At 49.4% G+C, this 13,109-nt stretch overlaps 1 protein-coding gene across 3 annotated transcripts in view; it reads left to right on the forward strand.

Annotated features, from left to right (window-relative positions):
• Positions 1-13,109, forward strand: part of LOC144717267 (adhesion G protein-coupled receptor L2-like) — a 199,985-nt gene that overhangs the window by 123,040 nt on the left and 63,836 nt on the right. For all 3 annotated transcript variants that reach the window (XM_078592680.1, XM_078592681.1, XM_078592679.1), the window contains exons 4-5: positions 4,588-4,697; positions 9,747-10,018. In XM_078592680.1, the coding sequence (XP_078448806.1) occupies positions 4,588-4,697; positions 9,747-10,018 (382 nt within the window). The remainder of the gene's footprint in view (positions 1-4,587; positions 4,698-9,746; positions 10,019-13,109) is intronic.

The following is a 13,109-nucleotide window of genomic DNA, read 5'->3' on the forward strand; positions in this document are numbered from 1 at the left end:
GTAGAATGGAAATAATAAAATAATAAAAAATTCTACATAATAAAATCATTCTCACGACGTTTCGGCCACAACGCAAGCAGCCGTCCTCAGGTGTAGAACAGGTCTGTCGAGAAGACAGAGTCTGAATGGCACGCCCCAGGCTTGGAGCGACTATTTATGCTGGGATGGAGGGGGCGAAGAGCGTCTTGACAAAATAATTTGCATATCAAGAGGAATTTAGCATATTTATGGGAAATGCAGATATGCGATTAGTACTAATTGTGAAATGCGTAGGAGGTTTGGCGAGGGGTTTAAAGTCATTATGCCCGTGCATTGTGCAGGATTAGCAGCATCAAAGGGAGGGGATAGGGGTAGCATTAATAAAGGGAAGGAATGTTAATAGTATGTAGCTGTTGAACTTCTTTTGCACCGTACGAAGCCAGCCAACCGTGCAAATCGGAGGCGCAAAACCTGGTCTTTGCGTGATTGTTAATGAGCACCCCCTCATTTACATCTGGATCCGCACCAGCATTGGTGGTCCTTGCTTGTATGTAGGGGGGGGGGGGGGGAATTGGTAATTGTTAAAACTCATCAGTTGGGTCATGCACAGTTACAGAGTCTTACATGGGTGTCGTGTGCGATCCCCATAATAATTATCACTCATCAATGCGCCATGGGTCTTCGTAATAATTAGTGTTCATCAGTGAGTCATGCACAGTTTCCGAATGCCCGGCAGAGGCTACAGTGTCACATGGGATCCTCCTAATAATTATCGCTCGTCAGTGCGCCGTGGGTCTTCTTCATGCCCAGTTTCCGATTGCCCGGTAGAGGCTAAGGTGTGAAATAGTTAGTGCTCATCACCGATCCGTGCCCAGTTACGCAACCTCCGATTAGCACGATTGACTACGTACGGCAGAGGTCGCAAACGGGTTTTGATTCCTTACCCGTACCCGTACCCGGCCGCACCAGGGTCGCAAATGGGTACCCGTACCCGTACCCGGCCGGGTACGGGTAGCCGGGTATCGGGTAGGATACGGGTATCGGGTACCCGGTTGCGACCTCTGACGTACGGTGCGAAAGAAGTTCTCCTCACATACGCAATGCCCAGCAGAGGCTAGAATAGCGCACACACGTGCGTTTGTGACTGTGTGTGTGGGGAGCGGCGGTGCAGCGGTTAGCGCGCTTACGCTTCATACCCGGAGACCCGAGTTCGATTCCCGCTCACGGCCACAGCACCAGCGACGATTATGTGAACTGGCGCTGGGCCTCCCCTAGGTCAACTCAGCCTCAAATGAGTACTTCCTGCGGTAGACAAAGGCGACCGGGCGTGTTGTTGGCCACCCACCAACCCCCCGCCTCGTGTGCCACGGTGCCGGCCTTCAGATGTTGCTGCTCGCTTAACAGCACTTGCCGCAACGGTCTGTTGAAGGCTATATGGGGGATCTTTAGCTTTTTGTTTTCGTGTGCCGGGCGGGGGGGAGGGCGACCGACCACGCATTCTCGTTTTAAATCAAACGCTCATTAAGGGCTCTGCGCTGCCTCCGTCTGTTATTCCACCCCCCCACCCCGTACCTCCAGAGAATGGCGCTCAGATATACAGGAGAGAGAGAAAAAAAACACAAAACCATGCTCACTGAGTCACTGCCGCAATTATCGCCGAGCGCGCAAACGCGGTATTTTCATTCCCCGCTAACTGCTGCCGCCAGCAGAAATGTTTAAAGGAGGAGGAGGAGGCCCTTTTGGGAAATTAATGTTGGTGAACAATTGACCCTGGAACGCTGGCATCCTGGGCGAAGCGCTCTTGGAGGGTTCACGTGGGCATACGGGCGCCGTGGGGTGAGAATCGAGAGAAGACCATTCTTCATTGCGTAAACCGTCACGCGAAACTCCCGGTCATTCTCGCGGCGGCGGCGGCAGCGGCGGCAGCGGCTCTTGGCTGGCCATCGTACACAATCGCGGGGGCGCTTTCGGATGGCGCTTAATGCGGCTGTCTGGAACGCGCACTTCCTTGCGATGTTACGGAGCCACCGGAGCTACGCGCTGTTAAATCTCGATTGAAGACGAATTTCTTTCGAGCTGCTGCTCGTTGCGTTTAGTTTCTTGTTCTTCCCTCGCACCTCTCGTTAGCACGGTTGTGTCTACGTACGGTGCAAACGAAGTTCAACATACATCCGTGCAATATCGTCGCCGTCGCTGCTTTCCTTCGGCCAGAGCCGACGACTGCTGCAAAGATGGCAACCTTGACGAGCATGCGAGGGTTTTCTCGTAGAGTGCCTTGACCACCAAAGACAAAGATCCCCCGTATAGCCTTAACAGACTGTTGTGGCAAGTGCTGTTAGCGAGCACCTATGAAGGCCGGCACGGCGGGCGAGGGGGTTAGTGGCCAACACCACGCCCGGCCGCCTTTGTCTCCCAACAGTGGCGATGTTTACGTATCACACACCAGGTAGTCATTTGAGGCTGAGTCGACCTAGGGAAGGCCCAGGACCGGTTCAGATAATCGTCACTGGTGTTGGCCGTGAGCTGGAGTTGAACTCGTGGCCACCTGGTTCATTGCCCAACGCGCTAACCGCTAACACTACCGCTCCACACTACCACCGCCACCACCGCCACCACCGCCACCACCGTCTGGTTCTAGGTCTTCCTCTGGGTGCCGCTCCAACGCCGGTCTCGGCCGCTTGGCCTTCAATCGCCCAGCACGCGTGGCCCCGCTCGTCGCAACCTCCTCTTCGCGATTGCATCGAGAAACAATCATTCTCCTCGTTTGGACTTTTGTGCTTCCCTGTTGATACGCGGTTTTTGACGTGGCCCTGAACGAGGGCCGCTCGTCCGGAAACGTCACCGTCGCTCGCAGAACTCGCCGGGTAACTGGCCAAGAGTAGCTTTGCGTGTAACAAATAAACATTTATTGTCTTCTTGGTTCTTTCGGTAAAGTCACGTAGAAGGGAAATAATAAAATAATAAAAATAAAACATAATAAAATAATTCTCACGACGTTTCGGCCACAACGCAAGCAGCCGTCTTCAGACGCTGTTTCCCCGAGACACTGTCTCCCCAACAGACCTGGTTTTCACCTGAGGACGGCTGCTTGCGTTGTGGCCGAAACGTCGTGAGAATTATTTTATTATGTTTAATTTTTATTATTTTATTATTTCCCTTCTACGTGACTTTACCGAAAGAACCAAGAAGATGAATCCCTGCAGTCACGAAAGCTTTAAATCGAAATTTAAACATTTATTGATTGTAAAATAAAAATAAAATTAAAATCACGACGTTTCGGAGGCAACACAAGCTTCCGTCTTCAGGTGGAACCGTCACAGCACGATAGCTGTATCAAGTTAAGAGAAATTCCAAGAAAACAGTCCTTGTATATATACTGGTTGAGGGTGGGAGGAGCCAAGGTAGGCACCTGGATATTATAATTGTGAGGTTCGGTGCGGCTGAAGCACGCTGTTAGGAATGAGCCTTTGTTGTGTAAACCAGGTGCAGCTAATGTAAAGATGCGTGTAAATGGGACTGAGCCTTTTTTTACCTACGTGACTTTACCGAAAAACCCTAAGAATATTAATCCTTGCAGTCACGAAAGCTTCAAATCTAGAATTTATTGATTAATTGATTGCCACCACCTGCTCCGAGTTCGTCTTACTCGGTAGAAACGCGCGCAGAGTACACCGATGACCGCTCTTACAGTCTCATCATCACCACCCACCGCCGCCATCTGTCTTCCTCTTGTTAGACAGTTGGCATGTCCTCCAAGGCCCATTCTGACAGTCCCATCACCATTACAGCACAGCAGCAGGCCAGTTCGGATGTCACTCGCCACTCGTGTCAGCCGTGACTGGCAATCTCACTCTTTGTTCGCCCCCCCCCCCACCGCACCTCTGATTAGCACGGCTGGCTACGTGCGGCCGCGAAAGAAGTTCAACCCGCATGCATACGTACAAACTCGGGTCGCCGGCTACATGCCGCAGTGTGCTAACCCATTGCGCCACCAACCATCCCTGCCCGCCTCCCCTTTCTCCACCCCCCAACAGTAAGAATCATTCTAGATTTGAAGCTTTCGTGACTGCAAGGATTCATATTCTTAGGTTTTTTCGGTAAAGTCACGTAGGTAAAAAATTAAAATTAAAATTAATAAAAGTAAAATAAATAAAAAATTCACGACGTTTCGGAGGCAGCACAAGCTTCAAGTAACTTGATACAGCTGTCGGGCTGTGACGGTTCCACCTGAAGACGGAAGCTTGTGTTGCCTCCGAAACGTCATGATTTTTATTTAACTTTTATTAATTTAAATTTTTTACCTACGTGACTTTACCGAAAAAACCTAAGAATAGTAAGAATCGTAACAATTCTAATAAATATGCCAGTTATTTGATACCCACAAAGGGCCTGATTCTCATCATCACCCTCTCACAGGAGGGGCCTGCACTGGGGATGCTTGGCCCAGCTGTGGCCGAGAATCGCGGCACCGGTGGGGGGGAGGGGGGAGGGTTAACGGGGGGGGGGGGGGGGGTTGCGCAACGTAAGGTTGCCCTGCCACTAAACCACGGCTCGCGCTCTGCTCCGCTCTGCTCCCCCCCTCCTCCTCCCTACGCCCGCCCCCCGCAGGTGCAACAACAGGACGCAGTGCCTCGTCGTCGCCGGCAACGAGGTGTTTCCGGACCCCTGTCCCGGAACGTACAAGTACCTGGAGGTTTGGTACGAGTGCGTCCCCTACAGTGAGTGCGCACGCACGCACGCACACGCACACGCGGGCAAAGATGCCCCCCCCCCCGCCACCTCGTAACGCCCTTTGACAGGCTGTCGGGGCGAGCGCTGTTCGCGAGTAGCAGCACCGATGAAGGCCGGCACTGCACAGGAGGGGGTGTGGGTGGCCAGCACCACGCCCGGCCGCCTTTGTCTCCCCAGCGGCCACGTTTACGCACCGCACCAGTCAACCAAGGGGCGGCCCGTGACCGGTTCAAATAATCGTCAGCACGAATTTAACTCGCTTGCAGTCCACCACTAAGCCCGTACATTTTGTTGTTGTTGCACCTGGCACACCATGTCGAGTATTCCTCTCGCTCTGCCTTCTCCATTCCACCTGCGGGGCCTGGAAGCTATTGGGTGTGATCACCAAACACACAAACACACACGTGTTCCACGCCTAGCCTGAGACACAGCTGTTAAACCAAACAATTCAGTTGTGTTGCGCTCACCAAACACTGCATTATGGGAAGTGTCACCCGCGATGCCTTGCAACACACGAACAGAGGCGGCACATGCAGCCTGGGTTGTGTTTCCTTTTCTCACTGAGGGGGGTGGGGGGGGGGTTCATAATGGCTGCAGCCAGTGTGTTTCTGGGTTTTAGCGCTGGGCCGGGTGGTTTTTCTTTTGCTTCAGGAGGTTCACCACCCCTTTAGTTGGGGGGGAGGGGAAAGAGGGTTCATGATGGCCGTGCCAGACCCACTGCGTTAGCACCACTGATGCCGTCGGGTTTTTTGTCGCACTTTCGGCTGCGTCGCCACTCCCAACCTCATTGTGTAACATCCGTAAATGTGTATGAAGATACTGACGCATTTAAACGTTTCTGCTGAAAAATGATGATAATGATGATGACGGTGATGATGATATCTGAAAGCTCATCCCGGAGGTGGGTCTTTCTGCCTTGTCTCTGATTAGGCTGAGCACGAATCGCACCTCCGATTAGCACGGTTGGCTCCGTACGGTGCGAATGAAGTTCAGCGTACGGTAGACTCTCGATTTTCCGCGTGCGGTTTATCCGATTTGTGGATTAACCGCGGCGCCTGAGATTTTGACGTGAATTAATAACTCGTGGATTTTTTGCCTCAAGCCCAAAATGAATGATCTAGAAGCAAATTTTGATGTAAAGCTTTCGTGACTGCAGGGATTCATATTCTTGGTTCTTTCGGTAAAGTCACGTAGAAGGGAAATAATAAAATAATAAAAATATGAAACAATAAAAAATTCTCACGACGTTTTGACTGCAACACAAGCAATCGTCATCAGGTGATGATAAATTTTTATTGTTTAATATTTTTACTATTTTATTATTTCCCTTCTACGTGACTTTACCGAAAGAATCAAGAATATGATCTAGAAACAGTTACACATTTGTTAATCCTGGAAACGTTTATTACAAATCACGTGCTTAAACCGAACAAATATGTGCTCCGGTTTCATCCAAAATCCACGTGATCACATCTACAGTACAGTATTTGCAACACCTTAACAACCGTGGGCGGAGTTTGATTAATTTTGATTTGCATGGCTCCGCTGTCCATTTAATGGGCCCAGTCTTCTGCGCGGGAGCTGAAAGGTGTTTGCACCGAGCACGCGCATCGATCGTCGGCATTCGTTCTGACAAATTGGTATTGCGTCGATTAAGGGGCGTCAATTCGCAAAAAGGAAAGCGGGCTCATTGAAGCAAAAATTCCGTCTTTAGGATTTTTCGAAATCGTTTAAGTGAGTAGTGTTGTCTTTTTGTGTGGAGTTTTGTAATGAAACGAGATCAATACATTTCGGACTAGAAATGTGCGTTTTGTTCATTATCAAACTCGATTTTCTTCACTTTAACGTAATCGATGCCTGCGTTAGTGGCTTTTGGCGCAGAGATCCGCGGAAAATGGTTATATTTTTGGGGATTCTCCGCGATTTCTAATGATCCGCGGCGTCATACCCCGTCATTAGCGCGGACAAATGGAGAGTCTACTGTTACGAGCGTTGTCTGCGCTGCGCCCCGTCCCGTCTGTATGCATTTGTCTTTTCAATCCACGTTTTAATCCTCCCTTTGTCTCTCGCTTCACCGCCTTTTTTCTTCCCTCCTCCCCTAAAACAAAAAAAACACTCGCGCTCGCGAAGGGCTGGAGCAAAAAGGTAGCGTCACGGCGCGCGCGCACGTGGCGATCGCGACACTTTCTCCCCCCCACCCCCCTTCCGTGGGAAGTTAAGCGGTGCGACGACGTTCACTTTGACTTGGAGGGAGAGGAATCCGACGAGCTTACGGGGGGGGGGGGGGGGGCGAGTTGACGGCAGCAAAACGACGCAGCAACGAAAAAGACGACAGGAGAGCAAAATGGAGAAAATGCAAGTCACGAAATATCAATAAGTAATGCGCTCTTGAAATGACGTCAGTCCAATTTATCAAGATTGGGGCTAGGTCCCAGACTACAACAAGATAACGCAGCATAGTAGCCCCTCGATGCAATGGCACGTTGAACTATCGACACGCAGGCAGTGATCAAAGTTACAAATCACATTTGCCAGTGTGACTGCTGTATCCAGACGGCCGTTTGAGTCGGTGTGGTCTGCAGTGGGGGGTAGGGGGAGAGGGTGCAGATGAGAGAAGGCAGCAAAAGGCTGCAAATTGGGAGCTAGTTCATCATGGGACCTCCTTCGCCAGTACCAAAATATACTAATAGGGCTTTTCCCCTTTTTTCTGGCAACAAAACTGACACCTTTTGCAAGGAATCATGCTTACATTAACCACAATACTTGCAGTCAAATGCAAACAAAAAACAATACTCTGAAAATTTATGGACCAATCAACTTCAAAGGACAATGCATAAATTATCAGAGTATTGTTTTTTGTTTGCATTTGACTGCAAGTATTGTGGTTATGTAAGCATGATTCCTTGCAAAAGGTGTCAGTTTTGTTGCCAGAAAAAAGGGGAAAACCCCTATTAGTATGGGAGCTAGTTGTTAATAATGTTTATATATATTCTTCAAACGTGTTAGCGTTAAGGGTGCAGTTAGCTGTTCTGCGATTGGCTGGGGTGAGGTCCGGATGTTGCCGACACTCGAAATGGTTGTCATGGGAACACACTGGCAGTGAAGGGCCTGCAGTTATGTCCTAAAGTGAATTATTTCGTTGCGTTTTTACCACCGCAATTAATCTCGCGAAAATTCCATTTGTTAATGGATGCGATCTCTACATTTTAATCATTGGGAAAAAAAAAACCTTGGTTTCTTTCTGTAGGCTGCGTTACGTGCCGCTTCTTGCCTAGATTCCCTAACTGATTCAGGGGGTCGGGAGGAGTGGGGGAGCCCTTTGGGCTGCGCTGCCAAGGCAAGCAGGGGGGGGTGAGGGAGTGTTGAAGGCTCAGGCTTATCTTCTTGAGTATCACAATTAATACAACGCACTGTACTACGCATCGTGTAATGGCTACGACGCAATCAAAATGTCCCCATGATTTGCATCGGTATCGCGAAGTCGAAGCGTCCGAGTTGCCGACGTTCAAGTTCATTTATTAGGTATAGCCCTGTGAGCCATACGGCTCTTGAATCGGGTGCAACCGCAACAAACAAAAAACAAAAACATGAACAAGAAAACATCTTAAAGTGAATGTGACTAAGTGTGGTCAAGGTTTGGCGAAATGACATTTCGTAGGCCGCAACGAATTTCCAGGCAACGAAACACTGCACCGCTAAACTTCTCCACGTTGACGATTTCCTTGTTGCGTGCATGAGAGTTCATGGGCCTGCTTGGACGTGCATGGAAAAAAAAAACACACCCGTGCCAACGAACTGCTGTGTGACGTTCCTCATCTTGATTCCCGGAGAGGGTTATTGTGCAGGTTGCAGCCCGGTTAACGACCGCTACAGTCAACCCATACAATAATCTGGCGAGATTCTTGCGATGATTATAAGATCATCGTGCCGTCCGTTGTTGCTAAATGTGCTTCGATCGCGATTCTCGTTACTCTCGCAGCATTTTTCCCGCGTCTTTTATGTCCTGTCGATTTAAACGCGAAAGTAACAAATTCAGTTACGCAGGTTGTAAATAAATTCTTAATATAACATCGAATCAACGCTTACCAAACAGTTTTCGGCGTTAATTGACAGCACGGCGATTGTGTGACATCGTCATTGCCATGGTTCGTGTAATTGTTGACCGCATTTCTGGCGTAACTGACATAAGCATTATAGACTGCATCGATTACAACATAAATAACATGCCAAATACGAGTACTACAACGTTATTGGGAAATCGTCCTGTCGTCAAGTTTGATGTCGTATCGTGAAAAAATATTGTGCGGCAATCCCGGTAACAACACCTTCAGTTGAAATTCGTTCAGGCTAGGCCTCGGTGCATCCTGGGAAACCCCACAATCCTCTGCATGCCCACTGTTTCCGTGCAAAAGCTGAATTGCCTGTGTTCGCGACGGTTTTATTTCACCCAAGTATTTAATCGACGCGCGACGATGAATCTGTCGATTTATGCCACACACTAAGCTCACGATGCACATACCACACGTGTATGTTTAAGAAACGTGATCGTTCCTTGTAGACGGTCGACTTCATCAGGCTCTGCTGCGACGCAGACGGCACCCATGTTAGCATACGCCCATCAGTACACGCACGCAAACGGTGGCGAGATGTTAACTACCTCGCCTGGTATACAGGAGGTCGTGGGTTCGATCCCAACCCTGACGCCTGTTGCTGTATACTTGGAGGCTTGCGTGTTCTGCCCCGTGGTCGTGTGGAGTTCTCTCCGGGCCCTCCGGTTTTTCCCTCCACATTTAGAATCGACGTCACGCGTTTATAGAGTATTTGGATGCTGCTGTACATTTCCACGCTATAAGCCACTTTCGTTGAGCTATAATTCGCGCGGCCAGGTTGCTTCCGCAAAAGAGTAACATAGCTCGGTGGGCCTTACCTGCTAAACTAACGAAAAAAACGTTTCAATTTAGAGTACATCAACCAGGGAGCGGACGCGAATCCCTGACCCGACCGTTCGTTCGTCTGTCCCTCGTTCCCCGTGGCAGTCTTCCTTTGCCCGGGAAGCGTCCGCCTCGTCGGCGAGGCCTTGCACCTCCTGGAGGCGGAGCAGCAGGCCGGCTCGTGGTGCCGCGACCCGCTGCAGGCCACCGAGAAGGTGTACTTCATGCCGTGGACGCCGTACCGCACGGACAGCCTCACCGAGTACGCCTCCCTCCAGGACTTCCTGGCAGGGCGACCGCTCACCAACTACAAGCTGCCGCACCGCGTCGACGGCACGGGCTTCGTGGTGTACGACGGAGCCGTGTTCTTCAACAAGGTCGGTGCCCGGCGCGGGGGGGTTTTTATTTTTTGTCCGCGTGAGCACCAGTGGGACGACGACGACGGTGATGACGACGATGACGATGACGACGATGATGACGACGACGATGACGACGACGATGACGACGATGACGACGATGATGACGATGACGACGACCATGACGACGATAATGACAATGACGATGACGTTGATGACGGCGACGATGATGATGATGACGACGACCATGACGACGATGACGACAACGACGATGATGATGACGACGATGACGACGACAATGACGACAACGATGATGATGACGATAGGGGGGGGCGGTCGGGGTGCCGCGGTGGAGAGATGTTATCTACCTCATCTAGAATCCACACGTGTTGGCTGCCACGTGATAAGCCACTTCGCTGAGCTATCATTTTACGTGGCCAGGTCGCTTCTGGAAAAGAGCTGCATGGCTCAGGTGGGCCTTACCTGGTACGACAGAGCCGTGACGATGATAATGACGATAGGGGCCATGGGGGCAGCGCGGTGGAGAGATGTTCACTACCTCGCCTGGTATACAAGGGGACGTGGATGAAACCACTTGGCAACGGTCGCCCTTCCCCCTACTGGCGGCCAGAGGTGGGACAAAGTCATTGTTATGCAAGTCCAAGTCGAGTCGCAAGTCATCAAATTCATGACTCGAGTCTGACTCGAGTCCAAGTCACATGACTCGAGTCCACATCTCATAGGTGGGACAAAGTCATTGTTATGCAAGTCCAAGTCGAGTCGCAAGTCATCAAATTCATGACTCGAGTCTGACTCGAGTCCAAGTCACATTACTCGAGTCCACACCTCTGCTGGCGGCGTATACTCGTCTGTGAAATGGCGCCTTGATTCGTGATGGACCCTGCGGTTCTCAGGAATGGCGCGAATACCAAATGTGTTGAATTATTAATCGTGTTCATTATCTGAAGTATAGGACAGTGGTGGGGAGAGAGCTTTTGTCTAACCGAGGGCCGGATAGAACTTTGATTGATCTTTCCGGGTAGGGCGCGCCCACACATACGTTGTTGACACTAAACTTTGATCAGGCGAGGGGGACTGTTGCAATGACTGGTGGAGAGATATTCTTGGTTCTTTCGGTAAAGTCACGTAGAAGGGAAATAATAAAATAATAAAAATAAACATAATGAAATGAAATTCTCACGACGTTTCGGCCCTTCTACGTGACTTTACCGAAAGAACCAAGAATATGAATCCCTGCAGTCACGAAAGCTTTCAATCGATAAATGGTGTAGAGATGTTTACTACTTCACCTGGTGTACAGGAGGTCATGGGTTCAATCCCGACCCTGACGCCTGCTTTATATTTGGAGTTTGCGTGTCTCTCCCCGTGGATTTTTCCCCGGGTCTTCCGTTCTTTTTTCCCTCCACGTTTCGGATCGACATCACGCGTTTCAAGTATTCGTCCACTGTACATTTCCACGTGATTAGGCCACTACGTTGAGCTATCATTTGTGGCCAGGTCACTTCTGAAAAAGAGCTATTTTTATAGATTATAGACTGAGCTCATAACTCCAGTAGACATTGCAGTTGCAGAATGAATGAACTGAGAAGAGAGAACCTTCCAGTTGTGAGCATACTGATATATACAACAACCGCCATTCGCCACTAAGTGGCGGTGACGTCACCACGACGCTTTGTGCCAGGCCACGTGCACCTTGAGGCCACGTGAAGTGTCGAACGCCCGCTGGCAGGAGGTCACGGGGCAGACCCAGCAGGTGCCATGGGTCGACTGACTGAGATGACCGAGATGACACACACACACACACACGGTGCCTCAAAAAAATGTTAACACTTACATGGGACTATCGTTTTTAATGGAAAAGGAACGGATAATAACGCACTGTAACATGATAACAAAAGTATGTTAATAGCTTCAAAAAGTCATAGAGGTCTGCATGACTTGAATCTTCTCCAGGTGGTCTCCAGAGCCCAGAGGCACATTTCTTGTAGTTTTGTTGCAAATTCTCAGAAGTGTTAACATTTGACTATATAATAGTTTCTTAACAAATTCACTGTTACGCAGTTTTCCAACGATCAATCAAATTTACGAAGGTGATACCACGCAAATGCAATCCTCGGCCAATAACAAAGTAACGAAATATTCGTAACGTACCAAAAAAATTACCTATTTCGTCACACTTCATTGAAATAACAACAACAACTGTCAAAATGCGCGCGCACCGACCCATCGCCGCGTAGCCCGAGGTGAGAAGACGATCGTTTAGCCCAGGGTTCGTCGTCGTACCACAAGTCGAACGGATGTGCTTTTAATCCCCAGAGGCAGCTGGGATTTGAAGCCACGTTGCAGAGAGGCGGGACCAAAATTGAATTGTGAGGGGTTAATCCTTTTTTTTCTTCCTCGCACGGTCATCGGCGGCGGCGAAGGCTTGAGGTTTCTCGCGAACGTCAATCAATTTTAATTGATTACAACGACGAATCGGTTCCTCGGCTTATTCCCCGCGCCGTCTCTCTCGTAACTCGACGCACAGAGTCACTTTCGCAGGATTTACCTTTTCGGAAATTGAGGAATTAAAGGCAAAATTTAGGACGCTTTAATTTCCCGTGGGCTCCTCGCATTTGGAAAAAAGAAATTTGCCGCCGACAGCAGTTAGTAAAATAAAATATTGTTTTAGGTGAGGGTGATAATTGCATGGTTGCCTCGCAAATGCATTTTTAATTAACTCGTTTTAACAAAAATTGTCTCCCCCCCCCCTCATTTCCGAGGAGCTAATTTTCGCGACAGGAATAGGTTTGGAGCACTTTTATGGAAACGCGAGTCGATAACGGAATTTGGCTTACCGGTGTGCCTCAGTTCGGGAGATCTTAATCTGTGTGTGCGCGCGCGTGTATACAGGACACATCGGGTTATTATATTTATTTTAACAAATCACATACACGTGTGTAATCTGAAAAGGAAGAGGGAAAAAAACAGATGTTAATAATGCTAATAAATAAAATGTTAAGTAAAATAATCAACAATGAAAATGTTTCGATGCCAGTGGTAAACATAAGCATGATAACCCCACGTGTCCTGACTTACGGTGCAAAAGAAG

Source organism: Lampetra planeri, chromosome 3, assembly GCF_965212315.1.
Source record: "Lampetra planeri chromosome 3, kcLamPlan1.2.h2, whole genome shotgun sequence".
NCBI lineage: Eukaryota > Metazoa > Chordata > Hyperoartia > Petromyzontiformes > Petromyzontidae > Lampetra > Lampetra planeri.